Raw genomic sequence first — 14,969 nt, 5'->3', positions numbered from 1 at the left:
ATGGTCATGAGCTTTGGGTCATGACCGAAAGGACAAGATCCCGGATACAGGCGACCGAAATGAGCTTTCTCCGCAGGGTGGCCGGGCGATCCCTTAGAGATAGGGTGAGAAGCTCGGTCACCCGGGAGGAGCTCAGAGTTGAGCCGCTCCTCCTCCACATCGAGAGGGGTCAGCTGAGGTGGCTTGGGCATCTTTTTCGGATGCCTCCGGAACGCCTTCCTGGGAAGGTGTTCCGGTCCCGTCCCACCGGGAAGAGACCCCGGGGAAGACCTAGGACACGCTGGAGGGACTATGTCTCCCGGCTGGCCTGGGAACGCCTCGGTGTCCCCCCGGAAGAGCTGGAGGAAGTGTCTGGGGAGAGGGAAGTCTGGGCATCCCTGCTTAGACTGCTGCCCCCGCGACCCGGCCCCGGATAAGCAGGAGAAGATGGATGGATGGACTTATTAGATGACATTACCTTTTTCATTGCCAATCTTTGCGATCTCTAGCAAATTGAAGCATTATATTTCGATTAATCTCATTAACAAGTGGTTTTCTTGTATCCACACAACTGTTTACTCCCAATTCTAAGAGTTCTCACTGCATTGTGTGAGTGGAAATGCTCTTACTTTCAAAAATAATCATGGCCATGAGTTCTATTTCATGAAGCTTTGCCCATAGGGGCTTTGCTCCTATTGGTTTACCCCTCTGCAAAGCGGCAGGCACTGAAAATGTAAATATGCAAATTTCACCTCTTGCTGCCACCTGGCCTGGCAGCTAAATCAGAGAGGCACACACCCCACTCAGCCTCCATGTTTTGGTCATGAGAACGTTTTGCTATGCAAGCTGCAGTGATTTTTGACAAGCCAGGGATGGTTTCACCAATTCCATCCGCTAGAGAGGTTTTATCTAACCCGGCGCCTCGGCCGCCAACTGCCCACCATTTGGCGTGCAGGTGTCCTGAGTTGGATGCTGTGGTCGATGCGCACAAGCTCTGCTATGCGTGTCTGGGCCCACAGCACATTCTGGATGGCACTGTGGATGAGCCTCTCTCTTCTAGAGCGGATGATGCAGCTGGCTTGGTTTGCTGAGGCAGTCCCTCCCACTGATGTCCACTCTGTCTCCTCCCTGAGGAGGACTCCAATGCCAAGGATTCAGATTCAAAGGGGGAGGTGACCCGGGAGAACACAGCTCCTATCGCCTCCAGTACTATTCTCTGACGTTTGGCTGAGCAGGCACAGAATTGTGCCTCATCCTAAGATGATGTTGAGGAGGCCTGGCTAAAAAGGCCTAGCTAAAAGAAAGTTTTTTCAGATGCGCGGAGGGAAGCGACTCTGCAGGTCCTCGAGTGTGTCCGTCCATTACGCACGGTTTCGGTTCTCTCAGTCCTGTTGCTGCTGGGCTTTCAGCTTTTATGCATGAGAAGGCAATGTAGCTTTTATGCCTGAGAAGCTTTGGCGCTGGTCTGCACATCTCAAGTTGGCCCTCAAGTTTTGGAGGAACCCACGCACTCTTTTGTATGGTGTTCCCATGGACAGGGTGACGGTGTATGTCCAGTTTTCACAGATGCATATTTAACGGGTTGGGACGGGGCGTACCTTTCTGTGAAAGGTGTGTGGTCTCCGTCAGAGCGCCACATCAACTGTCTGGATTTACGTGATCCGAACATGGGGTACGTGGACCCCCTTTTGCTATGAAATCGACATTGTCCTGTCATTCCTGCAATCTCTGGTTGACGAGCAGAGGTCGTCTGACGATTGGCAGAAGGGTTAACCAATAGGAGCAAAGCCTCTATAGGCGACGCTGCACTCGTAGTATTGAGTTACGAAAGTTATGTAGATTTTTTAACGATTCAACTTTACTAAGCAACTTCAACAAAGGTAAGTGGTGTTTAATCACAGTCATTCAAGATTATTTTCTGACCACATTATTCCAAGAGGTTGATGGTTCACCATTATCCTTCCATGTTTTAATTATACTTTGGACAGTTCCTAACCCAATTCCAGTTATTTCAGCACTCTCCTTAGTTGTTTTCTTTACCTGATGCAGGACAATAATTTCAACCTTCTGAAACACAGGAACATACATGGTTGTTTTAGAAATGAGAAGTGAAGAAATGGGAAATGTTTTGTCCACCCTGTTATGCTACTGTCCAAGCTGTTAGAAAACTGTCCACCCTGTTATGCTACTGTCCAAGCTGTTAGAAAACTGTCCACCCTGTTATGCTACTGTCCAAGCTGTTAGAAAACTGTCCACCCTGTTATGTTGGTATTTTTGCCAGTGAAGAAGAGAGAATGTCTCTGTGAGAGACTGACTGACCTTGTCACAACCAGAAGCAATGTTATAGTAAGCCTAAAATCTAATTGTTTATGGTTATATTCCGATTAATTCTGATGGATTCGCGAAGTACACATCCGTGCATGCTTTTTGGGGTAGCCTAATATACAGTAGCTCACAAACCCTTGCGCAGTACAAGAGTAGGGGTTTCCACGATTCTCTTTTCAATGGACAAAAAGGTTATCATCACCTACAGCTCCGGAAAAAAATTAAGAGACCACTGCACCTTTTCCTTGCCTTTCCAAAAAAGTTGAAAAGGAAGGTTATGAGTGAGGAACAGAAGCGTTCAAGTGGACTTTTAATTTTAACCCTTCTGTTCCTCACTCAAAACCTTCCTTCGACTTTTTTGGAAAGGAAAGAAAAAACCTTTCCGCAGCTGTATATCGCTATTGTATCAATGCCATTCACAAATGAAAGAAAAAATGGGTTGCCGAACCATGAAATGAAATATCATTGGCAGTGTAAAGTTAATCTTCATTCTCACTAGCAATTGCTCAATTCTTATGACTATTCTAAATAGTAAGTTAGTAGAAACTAGTAAGCCTTTTACTGGCAAATAAGCTGTTAAAATGGCCAGTGGCAAAAGCCATACAGATCCTAGATACTATTTGTGGTGGAAGTAATCTTAATAAGATTAGTCAGTTTAACACAATGCATAATTGTCTAGCGAAATATTCAAACTTGGTGAGATGTTAATGCGTGACAAAATGATCTAATGTCGAGACGCTATACCAACCTAATGGTTATTTTTTCAGGAGATTACTTGATGCCGCTGCAGCCTATTGTGCTGATTAATATGCTTGTTAAAAGATAATAGACAATGTTACTTTTTTAATTTTGTAAAGTGCATTCTTTTAAATCTCACCTAAAAACTCATTGTTAAACAGAGTAGAGGTTGTGGCCTCTCATGAAGGCGACTGAGGTTCGATCCTCACTTTTCAAAAGCATAAATAGCGTAGCTGTTTAAATAGCGTAGAGGTTAAAGACGCAGTCTGTCACAAAGGGAACTGCAGATCAAATCCAGCTTGGGCAACAACATTCATCGCTTATAATGGCGGGCTGGCAGATCCTGAAAATATATTGTTATGTAAATCTTAAGACAAATGGGAAAAAGTTTCAGAAAGTTCAGATACATACTGTTTGATTACATTAGACATGACCAGACAATATAAAATGTGTTAGATTTAGAGAGTTGTTCAAGCGGTTGTTCAACTGCTGACCTATAGAGTTGAGAACAAGAATCCATGTCATTTTTGTTCCAGGCTATCTGCTCATCCCAAATTGACCAATAACTTACATTTGTTTCATGAAGAAATGTTAACAACCTTGAGCAGTTCTCATGTCAGTGGCGTTGTATTTTATCTTGGGCGCTAACAGTGGTGAGCATGTCAGAAACCATGGAAAACTGGGACATAGTTCTAATTCTGTGAAATTCCATTTATTCCTAAACTCAGCTTTTGAATGAGATTTATCTTTAATGTCCTCTAAGCATGGATCCTCAAGTTACATAGAGAGAGCAATTGTGAGATGCAAAACATTTTTGAAAACACTTCATATAATTTCCAAAACACTGAATGTGTTATGTTGATTTGACTGGCCCCACAGCTCTCTGGGCTCCATTCCTGACCAGCTTCTTAGCTGATACTTTGAACTCCTCTGTCTTCAGAACATATATGATGGGGTTCAGCATGGGAGGCAGTACTGAGGTCAGGGAGTAGTTGATTATCCGTATGTTGGTGGGTAAAAAGGAGAAGATGTAGATGATATTAACTGGAAGGTAGAATACGGCCACTAGAATCAGGTGTGAGGTGCATGTCTTTATGGCTCGGTGTCTGAAACAGAGAGGTGGAGAAGGGGACAGAGGACATGGGAAAAAGAGATAGAGGGAAAAGAGAAAGGGATGCCGAGAGAGGAGAAGTGACGAACAAGAGAGGGATAGAGGATGTGGTGGAAAGCTATTGTTAGTACAGTAAAACTACAATTTTCCCTGCACCTTTACTCGAACTAGCATTTTGCTGTCAAAGTTAGGTAATCAATTCAGACAAGAATGAGAGCTAGCTATCATGGCATGTAGATCAAGGTTCTGAAAATCATTACATTTAGATTTGAGGAAAATGTCGTGGTGGGGAAGAAAATGACAGCAGTATGCAAAACATGCAAAACTAAAATTACTGATGCAATAGCCACAACGCCTAACATTGTGAGACACTTGAAATTCCACAAAGACAGGAAAGAATGAAATTATGGCTGTGCTTTACCTAGCTAGCTAGCTAACATGAGGTGATAACAGAACAAAATACTGTTGAAATAACATTAGTGAAATGGAGAGATGGGGACACTAAATTCTATTCAAGGAATTTCCTGGCGATTAGTTTAGGAACAGTGATTCATGGAGGTTTATACAGTATGTTCTTCCATTCTGATTTACCAATGATATTCTCATGGCATCTCCTCATTTCTTTAGCTATGTGTTTCTGGTTATATTCTTGAATTTACTAACATGCAAAGGCTCCTCCTATGTAAAAACATGAATCCAATTGACAACATATAAATACACAAAGACAATGTACTCAATAATATTTTGTTCCTTTAAGTTAATTCCATAATTCATCAACAAAAAAAGATTTGATAATCTCCATCATATTACAGATTTTTTCTTAACCATTGACTTGAAGACTTGAAACCAAAAGTGAGGGACTTGTGACTTGACTTGATCTGAGTTGTGGAACTTGGCACTAGCTTGAGACTTACCCATTATAACTTGGTTATAATGGAGGTTATGACTTGAGACTTCCTTAAGACTTGCAAAAATGGGACTTGGTCCCTGTTCTGACTAATACTAATACATAATACTATTAATAAACAATAAAAATAATTATGCATGCCTTTTATAACGCATCTTCATAAAAACTATTTCCAATAAATTAAATGCTATTAATATTTCCAAAAAAAATTCACACTATTGAAATTATTATATAAAAAGCAGATAATTCCACTACTGTGGAATGATCTGCTAATTAAGCTAATTAGAATTGTAGACAAACTTTCAAGTGTCTACTAAAGAGAAATCTCTTCAGCATGGTTTATGATTAAGTAAGTGCAGTCTGGCCCAAGGGTATGAAGGTGAATGGAAAGGCTTGACATTGTCCACCCTTGCTGTCTTGCCAGGTGGGCTCTCATCGCCACTGGGTTGCCCTCTTTCCAATGCCATTCGGCAGAGTCACTGGCTTGTTGTTGTCTATTCATCAACCAAAGGGAAACCATCCTCTGTTGTGCCCATCGTGCAATTGGAGTGAACTCTGCTAGCAATAATCGGCCCTCATTTCAGGGTGGTTGCAGTTGTTTGGTTTCCCTTTGGTTGATACTAGGCAATGTGGGTGGACTGACTCCCTGCATGCTGGGCCCCATCTGGGGCCTCCCCTGGATAGGGCCACAGTGTCACTGGACCCCCCTGTCTCAGCCTTAAGGTCTTATGCTGCTGTTTGTAAATCCTTGTAAATCTAAGGAATGTGCTCTTTAAATTTTCTGTGGCTCCTGCTCCGTTTAAACTTATAAGTCTCATAAGTCTTGGCTCTCATTTTCCGGATTACCAGGCTCGAAAAACTTCTTGCTGTCCCTGTCCAAAATCCTCCTGGTTATGCTGCAGATCAAGGCGATACCAGATGACCCCCCCACCCCACCCCACAGTCCCTGGTCATGCAACTGTCCAGGATAGGTTTTTATAGACGCTAGACACAGCGCACAGTCATTTATTCATTATTATAACTTTTACTCTTAAATTGTTCACCAGGCTTAGCCAGAAGAGACTGGTCACCCCTGCGAGCCTGGTTCCTCTCTAGGTTTCATCCAAAATGTTGCCCCCTATAGGTTTTTTTCCTAGCCACTGTGCTTCAACAGTGTGTATTGTTGCTTGATCCTTGGGGTTACTGGGTATTTTGTAAAAGCCCACTGTAGAAAATGTTTTTGACTGATTGATATCATACAGTATTTATTTTAAAGAAAATTTATAAGTATCTCTGATTTTATTACTTCTCACCTGTCCTTGGGAAGTGTGATGGTGAACAGGGCATGGATGATACAGATGTAAGATGCTATGATGAAGATAATGGGGATATAAAGGACTATAAAAAGGTTGAGGTATGACATCACGTCGTTAGGGAGCACATCAGAACAGGGGGCTGCCAGACTGTACAGAGGATAATGGTCACAGAAGTAGCTGTTGATCACCAGAGACCTACAACACAAGACAATATATATGTACTCTCCATGTACTGTCCAGTGAGCCACGAGTTGACAGGTGAAGGTAGAAGGATTTTCCCTGAGAATCCTTATTTAAGACATAAAAAGACAAAAGACAAAATGACAAAAGACAAAACGTCAAAGGGACGTCTCACATCAATCTGGTTTTTGATGCAGGGCCGGTGCTCATTCACACCAGCATTTATGAATCCCAGGGACAAATAACGTGACACACTTAAATAGCTCCCGTCTGGTTGGAAAGTGTCTAAAGAATAGGTTTTCCCTTAGGTAAGGGCAATGCCCCCTGGGATTCGTAAATGTTGGTGTGAATGAGCATCGGATCTGCATCTAAATGGTCACCCTCATAGATTTTCTTTCCACTGGGGCAGCTGTATCACCATGTCATGGGCTAACGTGGCAAACTTATTTCAATACTGGAGAAATAATTTATAGATACAATAACACTAGAGTCTGGATGGATATGTCCTTCCCTCACGCTTGCTGGAGCAATGAAACTGTTAGGTTTTTCAGGTGCTCCATTACTGTCATATGTTAGAAAGAGCAGGAATGTGTGTTAAATAAAAAAAAATCATCCCAGCACCGGTCTCAGATTCAAACCAGTAACCTTTTGGCTACTGGCCCACTTCATTAGCCAATGGGATACTTACCCACAGAAGGAGAGGCGTGTAATGAATCCAACAGGGATCAAAATAATTAACACAGCCAACGCCCAGGCAGCACCGGTCAGCTGAAACATGGACCTGTGATTCACTAATGTGTGGTACCTGTAGTGACAGTAAGCTGTTACATTTTTTAAATATACATGGAGTTAAGCAGATGCTCTTGTCCAGAGCGTGAATTACTGTTGTGAGTGCCACAGTGTGGCACTCACAAAAATGAACCTGAGATTCACTGAAACCTGCCATAGCAATGTATCAGCAATGTTTATATTGAGTTGACCATTGACAACATGTATACTTCCTCACTTAATTTAGATTTAGTTTTTCAATGTGGTGGGATTGTGTTTTTCAATTACCAGTCAATACATGTCAAAATACTTACCCAACAAGGGTTTGTTAGGCAGGTTGATTTAATTCACATAATTATAATTTTTTATTACTTATTGTATTATCTGAGACCTGAGTGGAAAGCAGATGGCCACCAGTCTGTCATAGGAGAGGATGATGAGGTTGAAGGACTGCATGGTGAGGAAGAGGAAGACAAAGAATAGATTCGAGAGGCATTCGTCGTAGGAGATGAACTGTCTACTGAACAGGAACATATCCAGGAGCTTAGGGACCAGAGCCGTGCTCTCACACAAGTCTGTGAAGGCCAGGTTGAAGACAGCGATGTACTTCGGGCTGCAAGGTAATGTCATGATTTTATAGTTACCTTGGGGGAAATGTTATTTGCCGCTCCGTTTTTTAAAATGTAGATAAGACCTACAGATCCATCATACATGGACAGACGGAACATTTACAATATTATCTGAGAAAAGTAGAAAATCATAATGATCAGTACATTTTTATTTGTGAACTTTAAACCTGCTACCAAATGTAAACCAGTGTGCTGGACCTGCTACTGGTATTCATAATACTTTCTTAATTGAGCGGCATACCAGTACCCGTTTAGAATCCCTGAACTGATGGATGGAGTCTGGGTGGAATGTCCCCGCAGCCAGAGAATTGCTCTGCTCCCAGACCCTATTGTAAGTTGTAGAGATTACCTTTGGAGACTGCTGTCCATGCAGATAACAATCATAATGAAGATATTGCCCACCTATATACAAAAAACACAAAAACAAATGTTTTACACAGGTATGAACATTAAAAAAAAAACAGGTCAGGTTGTAGCACTTTGCATTGTCCTCAGCAAGATATGGTTGTGTCGGCAATCCATCTCACTGCAAAATGCTTAATTGTAATTATACTATACAGTTTACTTTTGGCTATTATGTTATTTTTAGGTTTTTCAGTGAAAATACTGTTGAAATATGCTTTCTATAATAAAATGAATATTTTTCAAGATCTTTAACGGGACAAAATAGATGTGATAGTTCTGTACCGGAGCTAGTAAATAATCCCTTGGTCTAGACCTACAGACTTACCAGAGAGATGATGTATACAAAACAGAGGAAGACATAGTAGTATTTCATGTTGGGGATCCCTGTGAATCCACTGATGTAGAAGTAAGAGGGTCGGATTATGGTCGTGATGTTCTCTGTCAGGTTAAGGTCAGAGGTCAGGGAACTCATCCTGACTGGGGGTGTTATCAGTTCCTTCTAGCTGGTAATAACCTGTGGAGATACATTTTCCTATAATACATTATTACAAACAAATAGATAATTGTTTTCATGCTAATTCACTTTTTATAATTTGGGTATCAATAAAGATATTGCATTCATCCAAGATCAAAATGCTTAAAATGCATCATAAAATCATATTACATTAAATATATACTATTATTGCATTCAACACCAGTCTGTAAAAAAAGGTGTAAACTGCTCCATCCAAATGTGTAATATTTGTTTATGAAAATACATTCATAAATAGAACAGATATGCACTTATTTAATGATTATTCCTCTATAATGAAAAGCGCTTTACAAATGCAACAAACTATTATCAATATTTGATGAAATAAACAAAATATAAAATAATAAATAATAATAATACCAAATTAGTAGGTATAACAGTATAAGACTAATGATCCTTTCATTAGGTAAACTGATACCTGGTGAACCCAAAAGTCAGGAGAAAACCTTATATAGTACATATTGCAAATCCTGTAAAATAAGTCTTACCTGGTATTTCCTAGTTTAATTTAGAGAATGTATCCAACTCTTTGCCCTGATAAGTCTGGGTGATGTTGGTTGAACTGAAGACCAACTTGTGGGGCTTGCTCTGAGACTCCCTCTACTATTATACCTGCAACACCATGGTGAATCTGTAGTAGAATTTCCCATGTGGTTCCCTGTGCTTGTTGATGACATGGGTGGATTGAGCAAACTAGTTAAATAAATGTTATGTAAAAGTATTCCTATCTGTTCCATGTTGTTAAGTACAGTTTGCCCATGCCTTTCCTGATTAGCTCCTGTAGCTAATCAGGAGCTTAAGGACACTAGGTCTGACTGTTTTTTTAGGGACACTGTTTGTCAAATGTGTGTTTCTCACTTCAAAGGTGGCAGTAAGAACTGCTGATGTAACAGGAGCTTTATTAATAAATAATATTTGTTATGGTTTCAACATGGTTTTACTATAACATTTTTGCCAGGCCGCATAAGCAGAGCCTGCCAAGAAGAGTGAATGTCTCTTACTGAGTGAGTGACTGACTGACGGACCACCCCTTGTTAAATAGAGGTTAGAGAAGCGGACCTGCAAACTATAGGTCTTGCATTCGTATCTTTATTTCCAGAGAGCACAGAACATACTCTGTGATGTGCTTCGGGTCCCTGCTATTGTGAAAATAGCAATGCAGACTTTTTTGAGTACAAGCTAGGACCCAGTATCTCTATTTCTGTGTTGATTAGAAATAGAAGGAACCGTGAGCATGCAACTCATAAAGTAAACTTGTCTAATCTGTTAACTGTAACACGTCAACCTACTAGTCCAGGAACTCTTAATATATATATAATAAGCTGGCTTTACTTAATATCAGATCTTTCGCCAACAAATAATTCTTGGTAAATGACATTATAATATCCTCCAACCTAGATTTTATATTTCTCACTGAAACATGGCTAACAGAAGATTGTAGTGCTGCAATTCTTAACGAGACAGTACCCGGAAAATGTGGCTAAATACATGACGAAATGGTAGGAAAGGAGGAGGAGTGGCTGCCCTATTCAAAGATACATTCCAGTGCAAAGAAAATACACTAGGTAATTTTATTTATTTTGAATACCTGTATTTTACATTGAAGGGTACCCCCCAACATTTTTTTTTAATCATTTACAGACCTCCACGATATGCCAAATAACTTTTTGCACTACTTGACACTTTTGATCTCACTCAACATGTGAAAGAGCATACACACACTCAAGGCCACATTCAAGATCTGGTTATCTCTAAAGGTCTCGATATTTCTTCTGTCATGGTAAAAGACTTGGCCCTGTCTGATCTTCTCTGTGTCTTTTTTGATTCACTTATCACCCCAAACGTTCCAGTAAACTCTGTTTCTGTTAAGAAAAGGTACATTAATGAGAGTACCAATGCTCAGTTTATGGAAGCCATAGCTATCTCTCCAACAATAAGTGGTGATTCAGTTGATGTACTGGATTGTGTTGCACTGGTAAAGGTAAAGAAAACTATGAGCAAAACAGAAAACACCATGGAGAACCACCATGATGGTAAGCGCCCTGAAAAGAGAATGTAGGAAAGCGGAACATTAGTGGAGGAAAACTAAACTTCAAATTCATTATGACACCTATAAACAAAGCCTTGGTAGCTTCAACAATGAGTTACGCAGGGCCAGACAGCAACATCTATCGGGAATGATCAACATAACTTGGTTATTATGTCGCATTTTAATACAATTGATCAAAAATCCCTAGAAGAAACAGTTCGACATCTTAAAGTCTCCACTTTCTGTCTAGACACACTGCCATCAGACTTACATTTTTTTAACTCTATAACAATGGACCTACAACAAATAGTTAATAGCTCTTTGCAATCAGGCATTTTCCCAACGTCTCTAAAAACAGCTGCCACTAAGCCCCTATTAAAAAAGAGGACACTGGATGAATCTATAATTAACAACTAGACCTTTATCAAAACTCCCTTTTATTGCCAAAATCATTGAGAAGGTTGTCTTCAATCAACTCAGCAATTTTGTGACTTCAAGCGGTCTCTTAGACAAAGTCAGGTTTCCGACCTCACCACAGTACTGAAACGGCCCTCATTAAAGTTTTAAATGATATACGGCTGAATACTGATTCTGATAAGTTATATTACTGATTCTCAAATTATATTGCGATAAGTAGTATCAAAAGCGTCCTGCCTTTTGGGAGGATGCTTTTGATACTACCATTATGGGAGTGAGGTCCTTCTTGCCGCCAAAATTCCAGGTAGTGTCCCAACACCGTTGTCCAGCTTTGCTGGAAGAGCATACACACTCCAGCATCAGCCCATTCACTCAGATCAGATACTGAGAACTACTTTCTGAACATCCAAAAGTATAAAATACCTGGGTTCATACTTTCGGGGCTGTAGTGGCCGTCGTCTGGTCTTGGGTAGGCACAGCAAAGGCAAACCTAGAAAAAAAATCATCCATCACAAATATGCACTGATATCTGTCTCCAGGTTGGCCCAAGGACAAGCAGTCCAGGGCTAATACTTCCCACGGGTAGCTATGCTCAAAAGAACATAATGGGGCCTGCCCCTATGGGCGGTGTGATAGATACAGTTTATTCATTTTTGCAAATAGAGACAGAAAGACACTACAGTCTGTCTGCCATACAGGTCAGAAACACCTCGTTTTCTATGGGCAAGAAGGTATGACAACATCTTGCAAAATAGCTGGCTTTTGAGCAACACATGTATATGGTCTCTATCAGGCTTGTTCTATTGAATAGTTTAGCTCTGTATTAGCATAGTCTTGCATTTTCCTACTGTCTAAATACACAAACACAGCACTTCACTATCAACACAACAGGTAGCTAATGATTTTTCCAACTCCTATACAATGGTATAATTAACCAATTCATCAGTTCAGTACATTTCCACAATAGCAGCCACTGTTAACAATACACAGTCCTTAGCCCAAAATCTCATACCCATCTCATACTCACGCAGGGCCTTCAGCAGTCTTTGGTCATTGGCCATGATACCTGGTCCACACTACCCTCTTCTGTGTTGTTGATACTACGATGGCGGCTAATTCACCATGTCCTCGCTACAAGGGGTCCTGCTACGTCGCAACCCCTTCCTTCACCTTCAGCCGTTCCCAGTCACCCATCAAAACCCTACGGGCCTTCTGCCATTTTTAATGCTCTGCCCCTGGATTGTGGCATGAAGAGAAATCAAAGTTAATCAACTGTGCTACCCACCATTGCTCTGCTGATCCCAGCCTTGCATTATGTCCTCCTAAAGTTTAAAACGGGAAAATTCAGAAAATGCATTCCTCATTTCAACAATGATTTATAGTGGGGAAGGAGAACTGACCCAATCCCCCAGCACAATAGTATAGCAGCGCAAGAACTTGGGACTGAGACGGGGGGGTCCGGCGACAATGTGGCCCTACCCGGGGGAATCAACCCACCCACATTGCCAAGAATCAACCAAAGGGACAACCACCAACCACAACCACCCTGAATGAGGGCAGAGTATTGCCAGCAGAGTACAACCCAATTGCACAAGTGTGCAACAGAGACACAACAACGAGCCAGTGACTCTTCCCCCGAAAGGCATTGGAGGGAGGGCATCACAGTGGCGACGAGAGCCCACCTGGCAAGACAGCAAGGGTGGACAGTATCAAGCCTTCTGGTCACCTTCAGGCCCCCGGGCCAGGCTATACCTAATCACAAACCATGCTGTAGAGATTAGTTTTTAGTAGACACTTGAACGTTTGCACTGAGTTTGCATTTCTAACCTTAATTGGACAGTAGTGGGAAAAGGCCCTGCCTCTGGCTGTTTGTTTAGAAATTCTAGGTACAATTAAAAGGCCTGCATCTTGCGATCGTAGGTTACGTGTAGGTATGTATGGCTGGATCATTTCAGCGAGGTAAGTAGGAGCAAGTCCATGTATTGATTTATAGGTTAACAATAAAACCTTAAAATCAGCCCTAACCCTAACAGGCAGCCAGTGTAAGGATGCTAGTACAGGAGTAATGTGTAAAAGAAAATGTGGTTCTAGTGAGGATTCTAGCAGCCGTGTGCAGCACTAATTGAAGTTTATTTATTGATTTGTCAGGGTAACTGGAAAGAAGAGCATTGCAGTAATCTAGTCTACAAGTAAAGAAAGCATGGATTAGTTTTCTGCATCAGATTTTGATAGAAAGTTTCTGATTTTTACAATGTTTTGAAGATGAAAATAAGCAACTCTTGAGACATATTTTATATGTTCATCAAAGGAGAGGTCAGGGTCAAGGGTAACGCCGAGGTTTCTTATAGTTTTTTGGGATACGACCATGCAGCCGTCGAGGTTCACAGTGAGTTCTGCTAACAACGCTCTTTGTTTCTTGGGTCCTAAAACAAGCATTTCTGTTTTTCTTGAGTTTAAGAGCAAGAGGTTCTCTGTCATCAACTTCCTAATATCTGAAACGCATGCTTCCAAAGTAGCTAATTTTGGGGCTTCTCCATGCTTTATTGAAATATATAACTGTGTGTCATCAGCATAACAGTGAAAATGTACATTGTGATTTCGGATTACATTGCCCAGAGGCTACAAATATGGTGAAAACAATAATGGGCCCAGAACTGAGCCTTGAGGAAAACCAAAGCATGCCTTTGACTTGTCAGAGGATATGCCATCCACACTAATAAACTGATATCTTTCAGATAAATAAGATTTAAACCAGGCTAGAACATGTCCACGTAACCCACTATGGGTTTCCAGTCTCTCTAAGAGAAGGGAGTGATCAATAGCGTCAAAAGTAGCTCTAAGATCAAGAAGCAACAGGATGGATGCTGAACCTTTGTCACGAAACCTCCAAATCCTGACCGGCCAATATCGAAAAGAAAGAGGTCCGACAAACAAAAACAGTAATGAATGACCTGACGTCTGTAGCCGATCCTGATATGAACCAAGACATGGACAAGAACAATACTTGCAAATGACTCCAGTGTTTACCTACCACATGCAAGATAACCAGAAGAATAGCAGACAGAGTGAGTACCCTGACCGATTTAAATATACCGCCAAATTACATTAGGATTCTTGAGACTGTGGTAGGCGCGATTCCGACATCAGCTAATGCATCGCTGAGCCAATGTCCAGTCAAGTCCCCTGGCTGAACTAGCTGCGCTCATTGTGCGACAGCACCTCTAGCTAAGCGTTTGCATGACTGAGCCCCACAGCCCCTTGTTCTCTTTGTCTTTATTCCACCCTTTTACTCTCTGTAGAATCTCCTGCTTGCTTTAGAATATGGTTAAAAACAAGGTAAAAATAAGGTTCAGCAACTAAACATAAGTTTTTAGCAACTCTAAAGCTTGTTATTTAATGTTTTTAAGTAAAGGCTATTTTCTGGCAAGAAGTCCAGATAGATCTAGTTTTAGTTTTGCAGACTGGAAGACCTCAAGATTCAACCGACATCTGCAACTCTCCAACTTTTGTCGTCTCCAGGACAATTAATCAAAGCTCCTTACTATATAAAAAAGGAGATGCCAACAGATGGACAGCATTTGAAGGAGCCTCCTAATTTAGAGGTTTTTTTTGTTTTCTGTTTCATGTTAATGAAAGACAATTCCCCTGGTGAAA

General features: G+C 41.1%; 1 protein-coding gene across 1 annotated transcript; it reads right to left on the bottom strand.

Annotated features, from left to right (window-relative positions):
- Positions 1-3,895: 3,895 nt before the first annotated feature.
- On the bottom strand, positions 3,896-8,809 carry LOC105007283 (olfactory receptor 146-like). The gene is made up of 6 exons (XM_034293016.1): positions 8,663-8,809; positions 8,282-8,334; positions 7,695-7,916; positions 7,224-7,340; positions 6,353-6,550; positions 3,896-4,148 (listed from the first exon to the last, which is right to left on the bottom strand). Exons 1-6 carry the CDS (start codon positions 8,807-8,809, stop codon positions 3,896-3,898), a joined length of 990 nt encoding a protein of 329 aa, XP_034148907.1.
- Between the last annotated feature and the right edge of the window lie 6,160 nt (positions 8,810-14,969).

This window comes from Esox lucius, chromosome 7 (genome assembly GCF_011004845.1).
Source record: "Esox lucius isolate fEsoLuc1 chromosome 7, fEsoLuc1.pri, whole genome shotgun sequence".
NCBI classification, from domain to species: Eukaryota; Metazoa; Chordata; class Actinopteri; order Esociformes; family Esocidae; genus Esox; species Esox lucius.
This window is presented reverse-complemented; position numbering and strand designations above follow the sequence as displayed.

Bases quoted from the DNA above. Each gene is read 5' to 3' on its own strand.
- LOC105007283 (XM_034293016.1), bottom strand. From the start codon at position 8,809: ATGAGTTCCCTGACCTCTGACCTTAACCTGACAGAGAACATCACGACC. The intron at 7,341-7,694 runs GTCTCAGATAAT...CTGTCACTACAG, and splicing joins GCCATCTGCTTTCCACTCAG to GTACCACACATTAGTGAATC. The intron at 4,149-6,352 runs GTGAGAAGTAAT...TCTCTGTTTCAG, and splicing joins ATCACACTTCCCAAGGACAG to ACACCGAGCCATAAAGACAT.